The 26,788-nt window shown below is 25.4% G+C and overlaps 2 protein-coding genes across 2 annotated transcripts; one reads left to right on the forward strand and one right to left on the reverse strand.

Annotated features, from left to right (window-relative positions):
* Positions 1 to 14,854, forward strand: LOC135925215 (inositol monophosphatase 1-like). The gene is made up of 7 exons (XM_065460438.1): positions 1 to 99; positions 7,744 to 7,877; positions 8,272 to 8,413; positions 8,510 to 8,618; positions 14,219 to 14,324; positions 14,415 to 14,566; positions 14,652 to 14,854. Exons 1-7 carry the CDS (start codon positions 34 to 36, stop codon positions 14,756 to 14,758), a joined length of 816 nt encoding a protein of 271 aa, XP_065316510.1. The 5' UTR covers positions 1 to 33; the 3' UTR covers positions 14,759 to 14,854.
* Positions 14,786 to 26,566, reverse strand: LOC135925214 (RNA-binding protein cabeza-like). The gene is made up of 11 exons (XM_065460437.1): positions 26,450 to 26,566; positions 26,296 to 26,402; positions 26,096 to 26,251; positions 26,006 to 26,054; positions 22,395 to 22,435; positions 17,257 to 17,295; positions 17,120 to 17,208; positions 16,938 to 17,067; positions 16,294 to 16,840; positions 15,652 to 15,828; positions 14,786 to 14,965 (listed from the first exon to the last, which is right to left on the reverse strand). The coding sequence occupies exons 1-11, from the start codon at positions 26,467 to 26,469 to the stop codon at positions 14,920 to 14,922; spliced, it is 1,401 nt and encodes a 466-aa protein (XP_065316509.1). The 5' UTR covers positions 26,470 to 26,566; the 3' UTR covers positions 14,786 to 14,919.
* Between the last annotated feature and the right edge of the window lie 222 nt (positions 26,567 to 26,788).

Below are 26,788 nucleotides of genomic sequence, written 5' to 3' on the forward strand. Positions count from 1 at the left end.
CGATATTTCTCTATTTTAACTATTCTATAAAAAATGAGTAAAGATCAAATCGACGAGTGGTACACTTTTGGCTTACATTTAGCTAAAGAAAGTGGAAAGGTTATTTATTTACCATTTTAAATGTTTATAAACAAATTTTACATTGCAATTTGTAAATTTTAATTACAATCTGCATTATTGGCTACTTACTAGGAGAACTCTATATAAAAATACGCTTGTATCTTAAACGCAAAGATTACTGCTATTGATATTTATAAAATATCAGTTGTAAATATTTTAGAAACAATCATTTGCAATCTTCATTTTACACCCAAATAGTTAAATTGGCATTTAAATAAATTATGTAATTATTCAGCATCTATAAACTGAGATTATCTTTTATGCAAACTAGATTTTTTTTTCTATTGATATAAATGATTAAAGCTTATACATTATTCTAAAAAATAAAATTGTAATTCCATGGGATTAGGACAAAGCAATTGACTATTTTTCTTTAACTATATAAATGTGTTTTGCTATTTTATAATTAAAGATTTTAGGCTGGGCTATGCCTAATAATAATAATGGGCTAAATTTGGGCTGGGAATGAGGATTAAAAATTAATAAAAAAATTTGGGCATGTCCCTCTGAGAAAAAATATTGAATTTTCATGTGTAAATAATTTTAATTGATAATTCATAAATATTATAGATTAAACATTTTATAGTTTTTTTAAATTTTACCAGTTTTTTTTAAACATCTGTATGTTTTTTGTAATCATTTGAATAATAAAATTAAGATTTGATTATTCATGTACTTAAATACAATAGCTAATTTAATTGTAAGAAAATTGAAAATAAAAAACAGAAATCAAATATGGAAAATATATTTTCTGAATTTAAAACTAAATAAAATATACAAGTCCATTATATACTATTCTGTTTCTAGGACTTGTAAATAAATGCCTTTTCGTTATATTTAAGTCCAAAAGTTTCTAAAAATCTAATAAAAAAAATCCAGAAAGGCATATATTACTAATTAGAGCTGTGTGTACAAGTTTAGCCCATGTCAGACTAGATTGGGTAAGGCTTTTCAAAAAAATATTCATGCCAAATGGATTTGAACATAATTCTTTTTAAATATTTTTTCTGGATAAACTCAAACATATTTGTTTTTTCTTTATTTGGGTTAGGATTCTGGCATAATTTTTAAAACAAATATTGGGACTGACAGATTTGAACATTTTTAAAAATAAGAATTGGTCATTAAGACTAGTAAATATTTTTTTAAAAAAAATATGCTAGACTACAGACTTGGGCATAAATTTAAAAAAAAATTATTAATTATTTAGTTATAAAATTTAAATTTTAAACCTTATTTTTAAATAGTCTTCAAATATATTTTTATGATTTTTATAATATTGCATTTTTTAAAATAAATTTAATTTTATTTTTTATTCAGGCATGATCTGGTGATTAAAATAAAAAATGATTTTTGTGGGAAATTTGTATTATTAATATTTTAAAAGTTTATAATTTTTTTATAGTTTTATTATTGATTAATTAATTATTATTTTATTGGAAAGCATAAATATAATCATTTCCTTAAAATTGACTTTATTCTTCAATCTTCTCAAATTTCGATAAATAAATTAAAATAATATATTGATAAACGATTAATATACAAAACCAATTTATTATACTTGTAATGTAAATATTTATATTCAGGCCAACCAGCAGCAGACAAAAAATTAAATTTTTGTCTTGACTGGGCAACCTTGATCACAAAAAAATAGACGTCCTTTGCAGGGCTCTAGTACAAATAGTTGCAAAAATTTTTTTTACTATATTGTTTTCCAAAATTTATTTTTAACCATAATAGTTTTTCGGGCTATAGTTGAACTTTATTTATCTTAAAAAACAATGTTAAAAAAAAAATATATCCTTTTGTTAAACTTATTTTATACTAAACTATTTCTGCAAAGTTTCTTTCTTTTTTAGTGAAATGATTTGATATTAAAAAATTTTAGGCACAAATAAATACACTACATTTTAAAAGACATTACTCGAGAAAGAAAAGTTCTATAATATTTACATATTAATTAAATAATATTTATGATCATTATATCTTTTATTTAAATGATTTCTATGCCAATATACAAATTTTTCCTCCATCTCATATTACTACAAAACTGATCCGATAACCGATACCGGTTATATATTTAGATATTCATTTACCACTTATATTTGAACCAATGTCATAAATAAAACCAATTTTAACCAATGATTAAATGAAATTTGCTTTGTTTATCCTCAAAAGTTAATCTCATCTCTTTTAAAATGGATAATATTTATGGCTATATGAATAATATTCGTTAGATATTTTTAAACCCTTTTCTTATGACAGATAATATAACAAAAAATGTTATCTTTTAGTTACCTAGCTATTATTCTTAAAACTATAGTATTTTACACGTTCGATTTGAAAAGGGCAGAATTCGGTTTTGTTTGTATTAAGATTTAGACCGATTGAAGCCCCTTCATCTTTTATCATGATGCATGATCAGTAAAAAATGGAAAAAAGAGGCTGATTAGAAAATTAATAATATAAATTATTTCTTTTTATCATAAGTTATGACTTTTCTCTTATCATATTCATTTATTTTACAATTAAACGTTATCATATTACATTTTTAGCAAATACATTTTATGAGGATTATTATTTAGATATTGCTATTTTATAGGTTTTTTTCAAAAAATATGCCTGCCCGTTTAAATGACAGTCAAGTTTTGATTATGTTATTAATGCTGTTATAAGTAAAATTAGGAATTTAATATTATAAAAGGGAGATAATTAGCAAACTATTAGTTTGCAAATATATAGTACAAGACAGCAGTTGATCTTGGTGAAATAATTCATCTGTCTAAATGAGGTTGCTAAGTCTTTTTCACCTGTCCGCCATGGTGGTAATGTGAAAAAGACCTTAGATAGTCATATAATTAAGAGAGCTGCTCCCGAGAATCATAGAAAATTTAAAAAGTTTTATCCGCTTTGATTTTTTTGAAATAATAGGGCTCTTATTATATCTTTAAGCTAAAAAAAATGAAAATTTAGGAGCTTGTAAAATGATTGAAGATGTCAAGTCTTCTGTATCTTTTATAACTTTCACCTCTGTTGTAATATGTGTAAATTACTTTGAAATAAAATAGAGGAAAAAGAAGTAATATTCAAATCGAAGTAATATTCAAATCGATTGTTAAACAGAAAAACGTAACGAATTATTAGATTTTTTGAATAAAGACGATGTAAATGAATAGGAAAGAAAAGTATATATAATCGGAAATATTTTACTTAAGAAGGATTATGATTTTACGAACTTAATTTTTAATTTAAATTTTTTATATTATTTTAATTTCTTATTTTAGTTATGATTATGTAATTAGTATTTATATTAATTAATAAAGTATTAGTAGTTAATTTATTTATACTATTTATTTTATTCTCTAAATTCTCTCAACCACTATATTTGCGAAACATTATGTTCTATGGGCATATTCAGTCTACTTAAAACACTAAAATTTTACAATGGTGTTGAAGAAAGGAGGCGACAGGGCAATTACAACAATTCAGTCTAATTAACTCTGAAAAGAGATTCTAAATAAAGGGGGAAGGAGATGTATGAAATGACTATCGACACTAAGACAAAGAATGAGAGCAATAAAACAATGTAACAATATTAATGGTCGTAGTTCGTTAAAGAATAAAATTAGTCGTTTAGCTAAAAAGAATTTGTCACAAAAGATCGTAGGGTACAAGTAATCGTTTTATTTAATATTAGGTTGTGGATTAACCAAAAATCTTCATAAAGAGATACGGCTTTTCGTCATTATAAATTTTATGCCGCAATCGAGCTCACGTAGAGATCTAATTTTTATTTGAGATCAAAGGATAAAAGAAATATTTGTCGTATAAGAGATCTTAAGACGAAGTTGATATAGTGACAAGCTACTAGGTAGAACAAGTGGTCAAGACCAGGATGCAATCTTTAATCGTTGACCAATTATCGCCAATTGCTTATCAAAACTTTAGTATAGGATACAAAATCGATGATCCTAAAAACAAGAATTCAGGAAAACAATCGTTAATCGTAGATCAAGCATCGCACATCGTTGACCGAGATAAAGCAATGATCATTAGTTACAAGAGAACGTTAGAAACGAGCAAAAGACCAAATTAATTTATCAGGAGAATTTAAGACGTAGTATCGATAATCGTTGACTAGCAATCTTGTATCGTTTAGTTAATCAAGTTGTCAGGGCTAAGAGCTCATCAATAACAGGCTAAGACAAGAAACAGAATCTATCGGTGATGTAAGTTAGCAAAGGAAATAAAACAGTAATTGGATACATGCTCGAATATTGGTATTTCGCAGGATGTGGGGCCTAATCTAAGTGTAAGGGTGTTGTAATATGTAAATTACTTTGAAATAAAATAGAGGAAAAAGAAGTAATATTCAAATCGAAGTAATATTCAAATCGATTGTTAAACAGAAAAACGTAACGAATTATTAGATTTTTTGAATAAAGACGATGCAAATGAATAAAGAAAAGTATATATAATCGGGAATTTTTTTCTTAAGAAGGATTATGATAATTTTTAATTTAAATTTTTTATATTATTTTAATTTCTTATTTTAGTTATGATTATGTAATTAGTATTTATATTAATTAATAAAGTATTAGTAGTTAATTTATTTATACTATTTATTTTATTCTCTAAATTCTCTCAACCACTATTTGTTGGCCGAAACATTATGTTCTATGGACATATTCAGTCTACTTAAAATACTAAAATTTTACAATCCTCCATTCGAAATAAAGCTATAAAAATGGCTACAAATTTAAATTAAAATATTCCTGATTTAAAGCTGCCAGTTAACATCTGGAAACAAAATGAAGTGCTAAAAACTCAAATAAGTATAACAAGGAGGGTGTATAGTGATGAATGCAATGAAAGGCTCGAAGATTCGATTATTCTCTATATTATTAAACATTTAGTCCTAAAATTGATCAAATTATAAATAGTTTAACAACCATTAAATTTTCGGTGAACAAATAGCTTATAATGAATATGCAATATTTGCAAATTTTTTTACTTATTCAGTGACAAATTACAACATGAATTGTCTTCATTGCCCGTATTTACAAAGGTTTGATAGTCAGGTTATTGAAAATATTTATGATATAATTTGTGTAGTGAGGAGTCTTGTAATATTATAAGATAATGATAAATCCAACCTTAAGTAATCAATACTTAAAATGTATTTGGGATTCTATTATGCTATGATATGCACACAACGAGTTTGGCACACTACATAATAAAATTTAACGGTTATGAAATATAACGGCTAAGTTGTTATCGTCTCTTCAAAAAAAAGCTAATTATGTTATCACTATTTAGAAAATAGTGACAAAAAAGTTCTTCGTTATATGTTTAAAAATAAGAATAGGTGAAAATAGAAAAATTCGACTAAAAATTTTATTGATTCATTTTTCTGCAAAGTTTAAAATAAAAAGTAGTATAATAAAGAAACGAAAACTAATTTATTAATATTTTATTGTCTAATAAATAAAAATCAAATATTATCATTCATTCGATCAAATAAAATAATATTTGTCTCTTGTTTAATCTTTTAAATTTGCAAATCAAAAAGAATACGAGATTGGTAAGTATGTATTGTAATAAATAAATAGTTTATTGGATATTTATGCTGTATATTTATTTCAAATGATGGATCGAGATATAGGATTCTTTCAATTTATCTTCGTACTACAAACTGTGAAAATAAAAAAATTATTTTTATCGGTTTTAGCTCTAAAATATGTTTTTAAATGAAACTTTAAATAATCTATTTTTCGCAATTGTACAAAAAAAATTTTACCAAAATATTCTCGTCATCTTATGCTGAGATAATTGCTTTTTCGATGGCTGTCATTGTTTAAAAAAAATGAAAAGATATATAACTAAATCCCACAATGAAAAGATTTGAAATTGAAATCCTATTAGCATTTCTATTGAATTCTCTTGTTTTTACACAAACCAATATAATGGTTACAGACGCTTTTCGTTATATTTTTAAAATGGGAGATATATATAACTATTTGTAACTTTCAGCCTAACTCTACACAACGGTATTTTTTATTAACATATTAGTTGTGGAAGAACATCATGTAAATTTAAAATTGTAAAATATAGGCTGAGGGAATATGGGACACGATTAATTGGAGATAATTTTATTGATGCCCGTTCAAATAGAAGTGTTTATTCAAATATAACTTGAATATGTGTTTATTTGCTACAAAGTTGAGAGTTAATGCGAGATTTATTAGCTTAAAAATTATATAATATTCGTTTGATTTTATATGTATAAAGTCTTATACTAGGTGCAATATGATATATTGTATGTAGATTTTATAGTGCAATATGTAATACTTTTATGTGTTCAATTATATGATTTTATATGTACAATTCCTAAAATAAAATGTAGGATTATCGTTTAATATGAGTCATTTTTGTAACTCTAATATTGTATTTAACCCATCGTTTTACATTTTTGTCTAAAAATATAAGAAATAATAAAAACATGTATAATATGAATAGCCATTGAAGAGGTCGGCCGAAAGCCGGGTAAAAGTGGACCTCTATGCTGCATGTTTTTGCTATCTCTTCGGGTGATTCACTAATTATTCCCTCATCGATGTTACTACACATGGAGATCAATCTTGCAGTTGATTTTTACTTTGTTTAGTAATGCAATCAAGATCTATACAGAATAAAATTAAACCTAGAGAGCCTCCCTGCTTGATATTTCCAGGTGATAGTTTGGTCCCCAATTTGTAGAAAAGAGAGGTCTTGATAGCAGCGGACCATAATCTTCAAAAAAAATTAAAGTATAAAGAAATAAATGTCTTTATTCAATTTGTTTTTCTTTACACTTTATAGTAAATTAAACTAAATAACTCATATTTAATAACTAATAGTATATTTATTGCTTAAATATTTAGATAAAATTGTCAAACTAATAAAAGATAATATAAAGGAAGTTTTAATTCAACTGATGTTTCGTTTTTCTAAATATCAAATAAATTAATTTTTAAAAGAATTATATTATACTAATAAATTAATTAAAAATTGGAAAAACTTATAAGATAAATTAAATGAATGGGAAAAATATAGCATATCTAGTTCCTTTTTTAAAGTGTGGATTAGAGTAAGAAAAAGATTTTATTTTGGCAATGACGATGCATCATTTTTTAAATTGTTTAGTTTAGTGTTGTTTAAGTGGGGAGTCTTAAAAATCGGCTAAGATCCGAGTCAACCAGATGCTTCGGCTCTCTATAATTAGTTTCTTCTACATAAAAAATTATGGTAGAACCAACTTCTTATCACCCAGGATTCCTTCCTGATATTAAAAATTTGGACTCATCTAATCGTATTAGTTGAAACATTTTAATATGCCAAACCGAGCCGATTCATTGGATGGTCTTTCATGTCGGGTCTTTTTTTGGATTCAGACCCTACCCGATTTACGGTTAGCTAACTCGACTTACCGATTTAATAGTAGCAGTTATAGATATCTCTTCGTTTGATTATAAATTTAAAAAATAATTGCTCTTCCCAATAATTTAATTTATTAAATTGTTATTTATTATGTAAGTTGACGAAGTTGTTAGTTCTATTCTTTATTATTATTTTTAATTGAAGATGATGCTTGATGCATTTCACAAAGAAAAAACGATAAATACAAAACAAACCTTCGCAGATTTGGTCACTGAAACTGACAAAGCTATCGAAAAATTCATTTTTGACAATATCCGTCAGAAATATAAAGATCACGTGTAATGATTTTAAATCCACTTATAAGAAAATCCCTGCATTATATATATTTTCCCAATCAATCCATCCCGTTGTTTTTAGAAAATACGATCCGGCTTGAGCTATTGATTTTAGAAATAGATCCCACTTAAATTAAAGACCGATTCAATAAAAAAAAAATATAGAAGTCAGGGATATATATTGTTCAAATAAACTATAAGTACTCGAGAAAAATGAAAAATTATAATTTTTAATTTAAAAAAGTTCAAGTGTGTAGGAGAATCTTTGTCCATGCCGAATAACATTTTCAAAAACAGTTCGGCGGGACCATGGCAGAGCTCTAGTGATTAATCATTTTACATATTAATGGCCTTAAAAAAACATTTGAGTCTCAAACATTTTTATTTCTGAAATTAGATGTATAGGAGAAGAGAGTGAGGAGAGGCCGCCATGGAATAATAGCCCTACCTGGATTGTTGATCCTATCGATGGAACCACCAATTTTATTCATCAGTTCCCTAATTGTGCCGTGAGTATTGGTGTGTCCTATGATAAAAAGGTTTTTTTCCTTTTGTTTTCAAAAATTGATATATTGATTTTAACTACTTTAATTATTACAATAAATTTTTTATTTAAAAAAAATAAATATTAATAGATAGTAATTGGAATTATATATAACCCAATGCAAAATCTCCTTTACACCGCTAAGAAAGGGCAAGGCGCTTTCTGCAATCAAAAGAAAATATTTTCTTCCAAAGTTACAGGTGGATTATTGTTTATATTATTGAGGTAGGTTGATACTGAAGAATTTAATAGATAATGTTAGATAGATGTTTTTATCTTAAATATGGCAGGTTTATATATATTTTGTAAAATAACTTTTATATCTATCCGATATATTAATAAAATACTATTTTTAAAAAAATTATTTTAATTTAGACTTTCATTTTTTTATATCTGGTTTTATGATTTCTATGATATAATTTATAGCTAGACTAATAATTAAAAATTAAACTCTTTTTCATTCTTCCTGTAAATTAGGCTTTTAAATCAATTTCCCTGTCACGTCAATGTCGGGAAATATACTTAAAATTTAACTCATATTTGTTGGCGTTCTTTTTGTTCATGAATTCACCAATATAGACTACCGCTTGAAATACGATTATTTAAAAAGTGACGCAACAAAAACTCACAATTTGGAATTTCCGACTTTCAAAAAGAAGTTTTTGACAATTTGTAACTTCCAAACATATGATTTATATTTTTCTTTAGTATAATATAAAAATAATAACTTGTTCACTTACATATGAAACGATTTAATCTTTAATGAAAATCAAATATTTTGATATTAAAAAAATTGTAAAATATGGCGTGTTTGGAAGTATATATTATTTTTTGGTTTTTCTCTATTGGAAAAACATCTTGTTTGAAAAGACGTATGGACTTATTATTAACACCTTAAGGCTAAAATATTATATAACCGCAGGCATCTTAAAGCTTTATATGATGTGGAAGCAGATGTGTAACCATTCCTTGGTACTCCCATGTAATAATTCGTAGACATTTGAACGCAACGATGAGAAATCTCTCAGAATATATTCTTCTACCACATGTAGCTCCATCTTTAACTTCTGATATGCACACGTTGGTTTACCCCACGGCCTTTTTTTCCACCAAATACCATTTTACTCATATATAATCTCCCTATCTTTAAATATCACCTCCCATTTCCCACGTCATGGTTCTCTCCCTATTCGTACCCACCAACGTCTTCGGATCATTCACTTCCTTTTGATCCTTTTCTTGCCCCCCCCCCCAAGATATTTCCCCAAAAATCAGAGGCTTCCCCAAAATATAAAACTTATTAATTTATTTAAATACAAAATAAAAGTAGCACGATTTGAATTAACTCTTCAGCATACTGTTATTAAGTGGCTCGATTTGAGCTAAATTTTAAAAATGGCTAGCTAAATATTTCAGCCAGAAAAATATTGGCTAGGCCTTGAGATTTTACTAATACATGTCTAAACTTTTGTATCTGTGAGCAAAATCTTCCGGGTCGCGTAATATTTTTCTGGATAAAATATTGAGTTAGCCGTTTTTAAAAATCGGCTCTGGAGCCATTTAACAACAGTATCAGCACATCTATTAAATTGTTTATTTACTATAAATTAATGCCTATAGCTACGGGAGAGTCAAACTGGGAATCTGACGAAAAGATTTTAGCCCAAATTTAAATTTCTATTTTTTTCATCTGGGCATAAGCGATTTGTTAATAAGAAATTAATTACTTGTATTATCATTTGCGATATTCTGTTATCGATATCTATTAAATACATTTAATGATTCAAAATTATTGTAACGTTATAATTCTTAATTTCTTTAAATTTAGCCAATGTATTTATAATTTTAGCGCTTTAATTTAGCCAGAAATTCACTAATATTAAACTTGAGTGGATATATATTCATGTGAGACAATACATTACACCAGGCGCGTAACCAATGGGGGGGGGGGAAATCCCCCCATCGCAAATTTGACTGTTTTCATAAATATCATTTTAAGCTAATATAAATTTTACCCTCCACCCCCCCCCCCCCCATCAAAATTTTACAAATATTTGAATAACAATTTCCCAACATAAAACTTTATAAATAAATTTTATTAAAATTTCCTTTCCTTGTGAGTACATTAACATTATTCAAAAATATTAATAAAATGGAAAAATTTTAAGTCAAAAAGATTGAAATCAAATGGTAATTTATTTTATTATTATATATAATTATTTTATTAAATTCAAAATTATTAGTAAGTTAGAATTAATAAGTATTTTTAATATTAATTATTAATAAATATCTATAATTTTTTTAAATATTTTATTTTTACTTCAATTTTGTAGAACAGAAGAAATAGAAATACAAAAGTTAAATAAGGCTGAGCATGAAAAATAGTAATGTGTCGTCAGAAGCGATATCATTATTGAATTCAATTGATCAATCAGAGTTTATCATTGCTGCTAGTTGCATCAATAAATTATTTTCCTATAGCTCACTACTTTGTAGAAATTTACAAAAATCAAATTTAGATTTGGTTCAGGTTATTGATTTGGCGGAAAATATATATGAACAGTAGATACAATAAGAATGAATGTAGATGAATATTTTCATAATACTTATATAGACGTTGAATCGAAGGCTCAATTTTATGATATAACACTAATTAAACCTCGTCTAGCACCTGGGCAATTATTGAGATGTAAAATAAATATTGGCTCAACTGAAGAATATTATAAAATATCCACTTTCATCCCATTCTTAGATACTTTTTTATCTCAAATAAAAGAACGGTTTTTAGATAAAAAACAAGTCTTTAGCAATCTTCAAGTTTTAATACCCAAAGATCCATCTTCGTTTTCTAATGCCACTATTGGTAAAATTAAATATTTATAAAATTTTATTCGTATGAAATTTAATCAGTGAATTCGAATTGTGGTATAAATATTTACTAAGTTTAGCTATTTTACTTGAGCATGCTATTGATGCGCTCAATCGGTTTAAAGAAACCTTGGCTCAAATTCCTAATATTTTGAAGTTGTTTTATATTCTACCATGTTTACCTATTATAACATGTACGAATGAAAGGACTTTCCAACTTAAGAAGGTTGAAAACATATTTATGAAGTAATACTTCCGAATCTCGGCTAAATGGGTTAGCTCTGTTAAATATCCAGAGATTTGGTTCCAACGACAAACAAAATTCTTGATGAATTGGCAACATTCTCACGAAAATTAAAAATCACATTATAATTATAGTTTTTAATAAAAATATTTGTATAATATTGTATTTGATAAGAAGTTTAGAAAAACTTGTTTTTTAAATTATTTTCTAGTCAATATTTTAGTGTTGTTAAACGCCTCGTGAGCCGATTTTTAAAAACGGCTAACTCAGTTATTTATCCAGAAAAATATTATGCAAGCCTGAAAATTTTGCTCATAGAAGGAGCAAAGGTCTAGACATATAGTATCGAAATTTCGAGGCTTAGTTAATATTTTTCTGGCGAAAATATTGAGTTAGCCGGTTTTAAAAATCGGCTCAAAACGAGCCGTTTAACAACATTAAAATTTTATACACATTACTATTAGTATTTTCAATAAAAAAATTATATTATACTTATATTGTATGAGAATTTAAGCTGAGGCTAGTTTTTAAAGCAAATTTTATTAAAAAAATGACAAACTTTATTTCAACTTTACATTTAAAAAACTTTATTAAATATAATATACCACCTAACTAAAAATAATAAAAAATAGGCTTGTGATATCCATTAGCACGAATTAGTAAATAATAGTTACAAATAGAAATATAATTATTATTAAATTAAATTATGAATAATTTAATGGAATAGCTAAAACATAAGACCCAGCCGAAGGCCATTTAAGGGGGTTTGGGGGTAAAGCCTTCCAAAAAAATCCCCCCCCCCCATCATAAGAAAATCCTGGATACGGCACTGCATTACACTCAAATGGGTACCATCTAGTACAGGATAATCGAAAGCAAAATTTAGTATTATTTACGGGAAAAAATACATCAGAAAATTCGATTAAAACTCGTCTTCAAATTTGTTTATTTTTCATAAAAGAAATCTAAGTGATATTAAATTGATTACTATATATATAAGTAAAATTTGGCCTAATTTATAAAATCATATAATGGAGCGTTTGATATTCATGCGCATATTTTCAATTTACAAAATAAAGAATATTGAAAATTTTTAAAATTCTGGACCTGTCAAAAAAAATGATTACAAATTCTAGCCTGAAAAAATTACCAAAAATAATCCACACTTTGATTTTTTCTTTTCAAATCCATGCTGAGCCTAAAATAATGATCTCTGATATTGAAAAATGCCCCTCCACCCCTCGAAGTTATAGCTATGGACTTGTATATATATGGTAAAATTTATTACAATGGATAATTCATCGATAGATAAGAATGCATAATATTAACGCATTTCATTTAAGTCAAAACTCGATTTAAATACAGCCTGATTTGAACCAGCACTAACGACATGCTTTATATTCTTAACTTTAGAACCCTCCTATTATTCATCTTTAAAAATCTAACTTTATTTTTGGCCTAATTTTTTAAATATACAGACTGAGAATTTTTATTAAAATACCTGGGCTGGGCCGTATATTTTAAATCGCCATTATTAGCTATAGAAATTAAAAATAAATAAAATATATTTTTTAAAAAAAATCGAAGGCTTGAAAATTTTTTTAAAAAATCCGGGCCAGGCCTGAAAATATAAAACCCATACCAGGCAGAAAATTTTTTTAAAAAAAATTCAGGCCGGGCATTTTTGTTTCTACTTATAATTTATATTTCATTTTTATTATATTTTACAATGAAAAAATATTAATTTTTTTGAAATATTGGATTCTTGCATTTTTCCCAAAAATATATAAGACTAGAGAAGATCAAAATTTCAGTATGGACCAATTTAAAAAACAATCCTTTCTGTCCAGATCGTTAAAAAAATTTAAAGGTTAAATATTTTATAAAAATCAGGACAACTGAACCAGGCCTTTTATATAAAATATAGACTTCAAAAATTGTTATTTTATTTTAACAAGATTAAAAAAAAATTTGGATTTTTAGTAAATCATTTTTATTATATTTTATGTAAAAATTTTACTGCTAGTTTGTAAAATTTTTGTTAGTTATAAATAATTTCTAACATGGATTTTAGGAATATTTATTGGGGCAATTCATTCATAAAAAAATAAAAAATGAGGCAAAGCTTTACAATATGATTTTTCATATTTTAATGCCATCCTTGACATTAGTCATCTAAAAACCCAACTCAGACTGCGTTTTAACAATCCTAATTCAAAAATTAAATTTCTATTTGTTATTTATATAAGCTATATCCAGACCTAGCATTGATTTTCGAACCAGGATTTTAGATTTCACACTAGACCAGACTTTACAAATTTTTTTATTTGCCGTTTTTCACAAAAATACTCACCTTTCAAAATAAAACCCATTTAAGCAAGAGATATTCATATTATTAGAAGCTTTTTTTAGCAATCATACTTGAATGGCACAAGTTACAAGTACATTTTACTTACAATTTCAAATACCTATTATATCTTAAAAGGCCCTTATTATATTATAAAATAATTTTACAATTTTTTAAAAAAATTTGCCAGACTGGTACTATTAATAATTATTGGGCTGGGTAGATCTTACTAAAAAATATATTCTCCTCTCATCAGACATGAATGTAAAAGAAATTCGATATCTTTTTAGAAGGCGCCTACAAAGAGTCCAATTTTATATAAGAATTACATATATTTTTAGATATTGGAAAGGCTTTGATATTTACCGAGGTTGGCTCCTTAAGGAAAGAAAATATCATTGATAAAAAATTGGAAAATTACGCACGTTTAGCAAGAGCTTCTCACGGGTAATTTTTAATGATTGAAATAAAATTTTAAAAACATTTTTGGGGATCTCAATAGTCAATAATTTTTAAAATATAATTCCCATCCACAAGAATTCGTTCTATGGGCTCAGCTGCGTTAAATTTATGTGCAATTGCCAGTGGTCAGGGCGATGGAGGATTTGAATTTGGTATTCACATATGGGACATTGCTGCTGGTGTATTGATAGTTACAGAAGCTGGAGGTGTGATAATGGATCCTAAAGGTTTTATCATTACAATTATAAAACGTTTAAATTAACCTAAAATGATAAGCATTTCATTTTAATTTATATAATAAATTTTTTAAAGGTGGTGATTTAGATTTACTTTCAAGAAAATTTTTAGCTGCAGGAACAAAAGAATTAGCTGATACTATATCATCAAAAATAACACCAATCCAGTTTGAAAGTGATTAATGTTATTTAAACACATATTAGTCATAATTATTCAATATTCTTTATTTAGTAAAATTTGTAAAAGATTTTTATATAATGTACCACTAAACAATAATATTTTTGTACAAATATCAAATAACTAAATATATACATAAAGCATCAATAGAAAACTAGTAGAGTATTTAGTATGGTCTTCCCCCTCTTCTTCCTCCACCTCTATCATTGTTTCTACAATTAAAAAAGTGTGTAAATATATAAAAGGTTTTATCTTGGTAAAATGATAAAAGTAAATCTTAAATTAGATTAAAATAAAATATTGGGAAAAATATACTGAGCTATAAGATACTAGTAATTTATAAAGCTTAAGATTGCATATTACATTTTTTTAAATATCTTAAACATGATGGCAAAAAAATCATTAAATATAATCTATAATAGTTTCTTGCTTACATCCCTTATTTATATATTGAAGAGCCGTAAAAATTTTGCCTAAAAATCCTATAATATATATAAATAGGGCAAACTATTATGACATGTAATAACAAGTATGTTATAAGTAGAGATGTATCGAATCTGTTTTTTATTAATCTACCCAGCTAGATCTTATGAAAAAATCTTATTGATCTGTTTCAATATATATTTTCCTTATTAAATTGATAATATCATTTCAATTTTTCTCATGTAGAATAGAGAATCAATTATAATTATAAAAAATATATATTTTCTCTCTTTTGTAACTTATAAGTACTTTGTTTATTAATTAACATTTAAACGAAAATATTTATGTGAATTTTTAAAATACGTTTATACATATATTTACAAAGATCTAAGTGAAGATTAGAATTTGGTATATCTCTAATTTAATTAAAAGTTTATGATCAGGCATATAAATAATAGTAACAAAATGAAAATACCTTCCTCCTCGAAATCCACCACCACCTCCTCTTTTGTCTCCTCCACCAAAACTATTTCTTCCTTTGCCACCATCACCACGAGATTCCTTGGGGCCACTGTCACCACCTCCTTCAGATCTAGGCGTTTTACATCTATTACACTCAGTTCTCCATGCAAAATTTTTATTTTTGCAGCCACTATAATAATAGTATTTTATAGTATTGAGTTAATTTAATAAAAATTATTCTAAATATAAATTGCTTCTATTAAATACTTTTTTAAAACTAATAATGTATTTAAAGAAATTAAATTTTCTCACAAACAATAATTCAATATTAGCCATACCTAAATTAAAATTTAATCTATTATGTTAGGAAGCTAATTTTGTGGCACAGTGGTTTTATAATAAAATATATTCAACTTTTTAGTTTTTTAAATATTTTATAAATTATAATGATTATTTTACAAATTATAATGATTATTTTAAAAATTATAATATCATTTTAAAAATCCAAACTTAAACAAAAAAATAGGAACAAACCACCTAAAATTAAATTGAACTGAGACCATCTACTATACTGAAATAAATTTGTTCAAAAATAGAACTAAACTAAACACCAGAATGGAACTAAATTAATATATTGTAATATAAATATATTTACGAATCAGAGCACTCCCAATCACCATCTCTGCCTCCACTTCCGCCTTTATCTCTTCCTCCTCCTCCACCACCACTTCCACCACGTCTTCTGTCATCACTGAAACGGTCACGCCTATCTTTACCACCGCCTCCGCCTCTACCACCGCCTCCTCTTCCACCACCCCCACCTCCTCCTCTACTTCCTCCCCCACCACGGCTATTTCGATTATTGCCACGACCACTATCTCGATTGTCATCATAACGTTGGTTATCATTCCTTCCATTTCCATCACGATAATCTCCACCATCATTTTGGTAGCCATTATTACCAGGTGGTGGTCCCCCACGAAAGTCTCCAGGAGGATTGAAACCAGGGGGTGGGCCTCTCTGTCTGGGTGGAAAACCGCCTATGGGTCCACCCATTGCAGGTGGAAACATTCCTCCTTGAGGCTGCATCGGCATATAAGGGGGAGGTCCGTTCATAAATGGAGAACCGCCAGGAGGTCCTACTCGTGATTCCTTAGCAGTGGCTACTTCAACTTTGATAGTTTTGTTCCTAAACATTTTTCCTAAAATATGAATGTAAAAATTTGAATTATATTTATTTCAAAGTAAAATGGTTTATTTTAAAAAATGAATATTGATTTATCAATGGTATAAGTTTACCATTAAACCAAGATATAGCAGCATCAACTGTTTGAGGATCGTCAAAAGATACGGTTGCTTCTCCTTTGCTCTTGCCCGTTGCTTTATCACAATATATGTAAACCTTTGGTTTCCTCAATTTTTTATCAATCTACAATTTTACGGATTATTTAGCATAAAATAATGTTATCTAATCAAAAAACCTTAATCACACCAATCGATCCAAAGTGATTTATTAAATCTTGTTCAGTAATACTTTCAGGTAAATTGCTAACAAAGATCGTTTGGTTGTCTAATGTATATATATATTTATTTAATTAGTGAATATATATTTATTCACCTGTCTGGGGCGGAAAATTTCCTCTTGGTTTATTCATCCCTAAAATAAAATTAAACATGAGGATAAAAAACTATATAAATCGCAAGATGGACTCCACATTTATAAAATTATTTCAATAAAAAACGTAATAAAGGCTATTATATTAAAATATGTTTTCCTAAATCAGGTATATCTAAAATGAATTTAGATCTACCATCCCCTGAAACTTATAACTAACATTGGATTTGAGTTTCTTTTCATTCCCATTTCAAAATTTATTTTTTTACTATAAAAATGTTTAATAGATACTAAGATATAATTTAAACTTTTAAATTTTTTTAATATGGACATGGTGCAAAAAATTGAATATTTTCAAAATAATATTATTATATTTATTATACATTATATGAAACGTTTATTTTAAAAATTCATCCCAGCCTAAGTTATATTAAAGATATATTTTTTTAGGCTAAGGTATGTTATATCATTTTATGGCTAATTATGGCCTGTAGGTCTCTGATATCATTGTATAAATAGTACATTAATATATTAAAAATTATATTGCAAAATCTGTATTTTCTTGAAGGCTTAAATTTCCTTGGTTTCCTTGAATATAGGATTTTTTTTAAACCAAGCCTCCATCAATCACACAATAAATAAAATATTTTTCTTGCAGTCCATACTCTTGGATAAATCCTTGCTAAAACATTTTATAGCTGCAATATAATAAATATTGACAATTTCTTCTAAATAATTTGCTTAATTAATTTTCTTAGAAAATCAAATATAAAAAAATACCAAAAATAAAACAAAAAATGGTGCATTGAATTACTGAACTTTTGTTGGTTCCATTCATATTTTCTAGCAACATTATAATGGTATGCCAATGTGAAGGCAAATTTAGTTTTAAAGCTGTTTTCTTCATATAAAAATGTATAATTATCATCATATAAGATTCAAAATTGTCTTCAATGCTGAGATCTTCATCATCCAGATCTAATATATCTGGTCTAAGGATTATGTACTTAGCACTAATTCTTTATAACATTTTATCATTAATTTCTTTATTCCATTGTGAAGCATAAGATAATTCATGTCTAAAACATAGGTGGTGATCATATTTAACTAACAAGAGATTTGATCATAGATCTCACCATTGAAATTCTTGGATTTGAGGTTTTATGAGTCCATAAGGAAATAAAACCCATATATAATTTGGTTCCACAACAATTTATCGCGGCAACAATTTAGCGCGTATTTAATTAAGTTACAATTTATTAATATAAAACTAAAAGATAATTAAATAGAAGTCATTTTGAATATTAGTCCTATTAATTATTTCTTCATATTTTTTGTTCAAAATTCTCAATTTTATTTATTAAATGAGTAATATCAATATAAAATTTAATAATATATAAAAAAAATTAACCTATATTTCTTTGGTGGACCAGTTTACCAAGTTATAAGATTGATTAGTCTTGTTAAAGATTTTAGCCAATCTGATGTAAGCCTGGGCATTTTGCGAATATATGTAAAAAAGGCTTGGGCCTCTATCTCGAATCTATTATTTTCTTAGAATCTTAATCGACAGTTTTTAAAAATCCACCCCACAGGTAGTTTAGCAGTTTCAAAAAAATTCTAATAATTATTTAAAATTATTGATAAGGGATAAACACAAGGAAGTCTAATGCTAGAGGTTGGCATTTCCCAATGATATCCAACGATTATATTAATTTAGAAAAAAATTATAGGACAATTTTCCTAGTATAAAATAATCAAAAACGGATTAATGCACAATTTTATTTATTTATAAGAAAATATAAATATACTAATTAAAATAAAATAATTAAAGTTTAAAAAAATTACCCCCCCCCCCATAATAAATATAATAAGAATAAACAAATTTATTATAAATCTTAAATCCTTTTTTCCCCGCCTAATTTTAGAACAAAGAAAAATAAATACAATATTAATTTTCTTATTTTGTAAGAGCAATCATTATTTATCTCAATAAATAAAAGTTTATAATATAAATTTTATAGTCTAAAACATAGAATCCAAATCTCCTTTTTCTTATTTTTTTCCCCTACCTTTAAACAAATTAATAAATAGAATTATATTATATTTTCTCCTTTTCTTAATTTTAAATTCTAAAAAGTTTGTAGAAAATTTTTGTATTTTCATCTCCTTCCATAATTTAATCTATTTCTTTCCTTAATTTAATCATTATAAATTAAGAATTCCTAATTAAAGGGTAAATATTAATAATCTTATTTTGGTATATCATTTATAATTTTTTATATTCTAGTTTACTTTTATTTTAAAGAGTGCCTTTAAATTATGTTAGTGAACATGGATCAAAACCTAAACTTGCTCATGATCGATGCATATTAAAGAAAGAGAAAAAAATAAATAAAAAAACAAGTCTTATAAAATATTGGAAGATAGACCTGTCCATTGCAAATGGCGGTGCCATGCATCAAATGAAGAAATTACCTTTTGTTGATCTCTTATCAATAATTTTAAATAATCATTTTTTAGATCAACATTAGTTTTGTAAAACAACCCAATTTGGATCTATTTTTAAAAACCACTGATTAAGATTTTTAAAAATAATATGTAAGATTCGAGATAGATGTCCAAATCTTTCTATTTATGCACAAAATCTCCTGTCATACATAATATTGGCTAAAATCTTAATGGTCCGTTTAACAACACTAATCAACATACCTTATAACGTGGTAAATTGGTTCAGAAAAGAAATCAGTTGGTTTGCTAATTTTTTGATATTATTCAATTTTTTATTGATACTATGCATTTTGTAGATTTTTGTAAAAAAATAATATGAATAATTAAGACCAACATCTAAAATGACTTCTATTTAATTACCATTTTGTTTTATACTAATAAATTTATAATCGCAACTGTATTAGATACGCGCTGAATTTGACGGTGCACGAATTGACCTGATATCATATAAATTAATAAAACTGTAAGATTAAAAATGTTTTAACTTGTTTCTCGATAAAATTCAAATTTTACAGAAATATATCAGATATAATTGTGAAAAGAATTGTCCATAAATTTTTAATTATATATTATAAATATTAATTTATTATTATAAATAAAAAAGCAAAAATATAAGAATTATACAACCTCATTAATAATTTTTAAATGAGTATTTTAAAATTAAAATCGCACAGCAGCAGTGTCACATGCACATCTATCTATTAAAAATACTCAGTAATCCTATATGAAATATATAACTTTTAGTGTTTTTTCTCTATACAATAGATTTGAGTAATAGATGTTGATGATGCTTTTGTAGTACATTTAGAAAGTTAATTAATCAAGCAAAATACCCTTAAAAATCTTTTGAAATATATATTTCTTAAATTCTTAAGATCTACCCTGCTTAACAAATAAACAAAAAAATGAATGGCAATGTTAATATTTTTTATGCAGCTTTTTAGTGAGGAATATAGCATATAAAATTTTAAATTATCCATAAATTATATGATTCAAAATTGAGACAACAATATTGCAATGGTAAATATCATGATCCTTTTTTGATTTTTTTGATATCTTTTTTTAAATATTTCTATATTTATAACTTTATTTTTTAATATAAACTAGATATATCCTGAATATTTATTTAATATTAATATTAAAAATGATAGGTTTATGGTTTAAAAACGAATATTAAATAAATATAATCATAGACATATAAAATGCATAGACTCTCGTTATTCATTCTGTGAAAATTAAGACAATATGTAAAACTACTTACAAAAGTTTTGAATACTCATCTACCTATCTACTTCCCTATGGGTGTAACGATACCACCTTTTGGAAGCCAATCTGATATTAAATTGATATCGGCCGATTACTCATTCAATACCATATCTAATTTGTCTTATGCTAACATACTCGTTAATTTTTAATGCATACATCTACTCATCAGTCTAGCAAGTATAATTTAACTACCATATAATACTTCATTTAAATATATTATAATGATGAGTTATGGTAAATATATTTAAATCATTTATTTATAACATTATCTAATTACATAATAACTAATAAACAAATATATTATGAAATTTGAAATAAATTTTTTTTTGAATTATCACGTACATCCCTACTACTACCCAAATATTATAATCCAGTCCAAAACCAATTATTTATTTATTTTCACTCATGAGTAAAAAAGTCAATATGAATTTAAACTAACAAAAGAGTAGCAATCATATTCTAACTATGCAACAAGGTTTTTATTTGGTTAAAAACTAAGTTTTTTTAAACTTTTTCCTTGTGTGGTAAATCAAATTGGTACATTCAATTTTTTATGCTTTACATTTTAAAAAATTGGACCAATTTGTTTTATATATTTATTGGCAAAATAAATTATATTATTTTTAAAATAATGATTATTTAATAAAGCTTATAATAATTTTAAATCTTTCTTTCTTTAATTAAAAATCAAGCTTATTCTTAAGTATCATTTCTCTTGTTAAGAATTAATAGATAATAAATCAACTGAATTTTAGAAGTTATCTCAAGCATTAACTAATATAATTCTTTGATTAATAAAATAAATTGTGTAGGTTAGGTACTTAAAAAAAATTCAAAATAAAATTAGGCACTTAAACCAATTTAAGAAAAAATTGATACAATTCTTACTAAAGATCTGCAAAAGATCTTTTTCAACCCAACACATAAGGGGAAGGTTTTCTAAACTATATTTTATATTAAATTTATGACCATAAAATTAATTTCATATTCCCAACCCATAACCAAAAAATTAATTCTAAAATTAATTTATAAGTATATTAAAACAAAATTGTAAAATACAATCAAATCATAATATTGATATTCAAAACAATTAAAAAATTTTACATTCTGACCCAATACAATCTGAAAATGTACCAATCCATCTAGTAATAAAAAATATTCCAAATTTGCCAATCAAATATAAAAGTCAGATTAGTGGACTTTTGGGTTGGGTTGAGTTTTGCAGATCTCTAATCTCAATAAAGTAAATATTTTATTATAAGATATATATAAATTTAGACCAAGTTTTATAAAAATAGTAGAATGCATAAATGTTAGGGAATATTAACTCATATATTGAATACACTATATACACAAATGAATACCTTCATTAAATCGCATTCTGTTATCATTGGCTGAGTTTTGGCTTTGATTTTTCAAAATATTATATTAAGCATTGTGTATATTAATATTTTATAAACAAGGTAGTACACGCTCAAGCTCCTTCCTATATCAATATTTATTAAATTATATATCTTTAGTCATGGAATATTAACCATACACTTCACTGATTTTAACACCTTTATATACTATAAGTATTTTTGTCAGGTTTTTCAAACCTGTAAATAACTGATTATTGTTTATAATATGAAAACTTTATTGTTATAGAGGAAAATACCTTTATAAAAAATTTGAACAGTATGACCTACAATAGCCAATACATAAAGTATTTATAAAAAGTCATAACAACCCCACTAAGCTAAAAATGCTAAGATTCATTGAAGGGTATACATAGCATTCCAATGAAAGAACATAAATTATTCATCCTAAAATTAGGAATGAATATCCAATCAACATGTTCTTAGGTTTAAATTTCAAATATTTTATTAATATTAAATAAATAAATACCATTTGTTTTGCCTATATCTCTTATTTAATGTTGATTACAAATCTGCTTTCATCATAATAGTGTTTGATTATGGATTTTATTTCAGCAAAAGTGCACATCATTGAAATATATTATATTTCTTACAAAATGAAAATTTAATATAATTTTTATAATTTCCAAATAGATGATAAAGGTTATGAAATTAGCTTATTTTCCCATAAACTAAAACCCTTTTAGTAGTGTTGTAAGAAAGTCAGATTAAGGTCAATTTTTAAAAATGGCCCTAAGATTATAACCAAAATAATTTGTGAAAGCCTGGTGATTTTGCATATAGATGGCAGAAGTTTAGGCTTCTACTTGCCAAATCTTGAGGTTCTCACAATATTATTTTGACTAAAATCTTAATCGGGTCATTTTTATAAATCAACCTAAATAAAGCATATTAATAACACTATTTTATAGACTCTAACCTACACATTTTGTATCTCTTTCAAGATTTTGAATATTACCAGAATATACTATAAATAAACTAGAAGTACCTTTATGAACATGTTACCTATAAATTTTAGATTTCTGTTCAAGATTTTGAATAAATGTTACCAAAAATATACTTTTTACTTCAATTTAAAAAAATTTTAACATTTTTTTCTTTACTCATATGTGTATAGCATATATAATATGCTTTCATTTTATTTTAGATAAACTGATAAATATTTCTTGGTTATTTATTTTTATAAATGCCATTATCAATTTAAACAATGCATTTTAGACAAGCACACAATAACTGCTCAATTTTTAAATACTATAATACTGTCATTAATTATTGTACAAATAAAGAGAGAGTAAGCAAGGCATATCAACTACATCATTTAGAACTGCTTTCACATCTTTACCATTTGTATTAAATTGCCTATATAATTAGGTGTCTTTGGAAGTTGAAATTCCCATATTTATAAATAGTATAAACTAGAGATCTGCAAAATAATTGGTTGGGCCGGGCCTATATTTTTAAAAAAATTTCGGGTTGGGCCTGATTGGACCTTGGAAATTTTATTAAATATATCTAAATTTATCAATTTTATATAGAATTTTTTATGTAAAATAAAAATTTTTGATTTAATTTATTGAAACTAAATGCTTATAAATGTCTTTTATTTTAAGTAATTATAAAAATTAATTTCTATATTTAAATAAATTCGGACATGGCCAAGCTGGTATATTTTCAAAAAAATTTCAGGTTCTGGCTGGGCCGCTAAAACTTTGTTAAAAAAATTTCAGGCCAGGCTGAGCTTAAAAAAGTAGGCCCAATGCAGATCACTAGTATAAACATTATTATAACCATTTCTATCTAACATTATATTTATTATAAAAATGAGAAAAATGGACAGAACATGATATATTCCAGGAAACTAAGATTTTAGAAAATGAATGGAACATTCAAAAATATAGCAAAATTTTTAAATATAATATAATATTCAATAACAATATTATAAATCATTAGTTAGAATTATTATAAACATTTTTTAAATAAAATGTATTGTTTATAAAAAAATCAGGCTCGATGAGAACATTTAATAAGAACTTTGAGTAAAGGTCTGGAACAGAAACAGAATAGTATATTTTGGAGCCTTCCTGTCTAGATCATTTTTAAAAATCAAATGAATAAATGCTTATTTCACTATCATTATATATTATAAATAAAAAAATTAGTCCTATAGCTAAGCCTATATAATTTTCCTAAATTGAATATTAATAATCATCACATAAAATAACAATACAATACAAACAATGAATATAGACCATGAATATATTGCAAACAAATTTTGGAATAAAAATTTTAAAAAATATTAAACTATTTTATTTCTCTTTTTTGTATTATTAATAAACATCATCCAAATATCGCTTATGGTAAAATCAAGATTGTCAGAAAACATAAATATAATATATAAGGAAATCAAATATATCAAAGTAATGCTCAATTCATATTAATGGTTAAAAAAGATTAATGCATAAAATGTGCTGATTTAAAAAAATATGTATCAAATTAGATATTTTTCAAGAAATGGTCTCAGAATGGAACTTTTTAGCCAGAACAGTATATGAATACAAAAATGCTAGTGTTCCATTATATAAATATAAACTGGGTAGTAAGTTTTGCTTTGTTTCAATATATGTCAATTAAAGTTATAAAAAAAAGTGTTATGCAACAAGGATATAAGAATAAAATCATTTCAAAAAAATTAATATTAAAAATCTCCAATTAGAATAAATTCCTAAGCTAATCTAATAATTCACTAATTAAAATTAAATTGTTTCTGACAATTATTCTATAATCAGTGTTTAGATTGGTTGAAATAATAATGTTTGTTTTAATTTACAATTCTCTATTCTACTCTTTCAGCTTTTTCTTTTTCTAGTCCATTTACATGAATACTATAAGACAGCTATTTTTGGCTTGGATTAAGAAACACCTATTGCCATATATTTGCTTCTTAAACAATAATGTTGTATACTGATTTTCATTATATTATTTTCAATTAAGTCAGAATGTTCTTGAAAATCCAGATAAATTTTAAAATAAAGATTATTTCCTGTAAATGTTTCTTTAAATATAGGCACTTTTAATCAGAAAACTAAATCTGTTATGATTTCTGAGTTGTTACATTTTAATCAGCTATATTAATATTTATCTTCAAGATTGAGAATTATTTCATTTTTAAAAAAATATATATTGATATTCTTTAAATATATTACAAATTTATACTTTATTTATGTGATTTAAGTATGCAGTCTGTAATTTGGGCATACTCAGCATTATGTTCCAACTTCTATATTATTAAAAAAGGGGGGAGGCCTATTCAAAACACTTTTGGCAAAAAGTAAAATTTTAAATTTAATAATTTTAAAGTCTATTCTATCAATAATAATCAGCTTCAATATCGATATATATTTTTTAATAAAAATATGTTTAAAACATTATTACATTTTAATTTATAGTTAGACACCTTTATTGTTATACTTTAGCTATTATAGATCATACTGTATAAATTATTTTGATATTATATTTTTTTTAAAATTATCAATAACATATAAACATAAAGTGTTTACTTAAATGGCATATTTCCCATAAAACTATCTGGCTGATTCATAAAATTTGCTATTTAATAATTATAATTTGAAATTCATAAAATTAGTTACTTGGTCCAAAATTTCCAAACATAGGATCAGGAGCCATTTGACCCAATGGAGGACGAAATTGGGAAAAATTAGAATTTGGAAAATTTTGAGGTGGAAATTGATTAGGAGGAAAACCGCCTGGCATATTTCCTTGAGGTGGTGGAGGTCCTTGATTGCCTAGGTTATAATTAAGTTAATAATCATATATATGTGATGTGTACCAAATTGTTTTGGCGGATATGGTGGCATCATTTGAAAATTCTGTGGTGGAAAATTTTGCATATTGGGCCCACCAATATTTGGAGATGGTTCTACCATGCCTGGAAAACTATATTATTATTTTATACGTTTTTTTAATAAATATCGTATAATAACTTAGTATTTTGAAAGTTCATCTAGATAAAACTAGTCATAAATATAAAATGGATATATTTAAATCACGTGATATAAACAAATAATACATAATAATAAATTTAGGTGTATGAAATTGATTTGGCTTAAATTAAACTTTTTATTAATATTACCAGATTGGAATATATTAAAAACAATTCTAATTATGAAATTATTAATATTAAAATAGTGTTCTTGTAATTATAATAAATTATCTTTCAAAAAATTTTATCGGTTTGATTTTTATTTTCAAAATAAAAATAAAGTTTTCAAGTAAAAAATAAAATAGTTTGTACTAATCCTTTTTGTAATTTAAATGGCATT

The sequence above is a fragment of the Gordionus sp. m RMFG-2023 genome, chromosome 2 (genome assembly GCF_954871325.1).
Source record: "Gordionus sp. m RMFG-2023 chromosome 2, tfGorSpeb1-WG-v2, whole genome shotgun sequence".
NCBI classification, from domain to species: Eukaryota; Metazoa; Nematomorpha; class Gordioida; order Chordodea; family Parachordodidae; genus Gordionus; species Gordionus sp. m RMFG-2023.

Excerpts from the sequence above, each read along its gene's own strand:
- LOC135925215 (XM_065460438.1), top strand. The coding sequence starts at position 34 with ATGAGTAAAGATCAAATCGACGAGTGGTACACTTTTGGCTTACATTTA. Across the intron at positions 14,325-14,414 it reads TTAGCAAGAGCTTCTCACGG|AATTCGTTCTATGGGCTCAG; the intron begins GTAATTTTTAAT and ends CCCATCCACAAG. Across the intron at positions 14,567-14,651 it reads TGTGATAATGGATCCTAAAG|GTGGTGATTTAGATTTACTT; the intron begins GTTTTATCATTA and ends AATTTTTTAAAG.
- LOC135925214 (XM_065460437.1), bottom strand. The coding sequence starts at position 26,469 with ATGAACTTTCAAAATACTAA. Across the intron at positions 17,068-17,119 it reads GATCGATTGGTGTGATTAAG|ATTGATAAAAAATTGAGGAA; the intron begins GTTTTTTGATTA and ends GTAAAATTGTAG. Across the intron at positions 14,966-15,651 it reads GGTGGATTTCGAGGAGGAAG|AAACAATGATAGAGGTGGAG; the intron begins GTATTTTCATTT and ends TTTTAATTGTAG.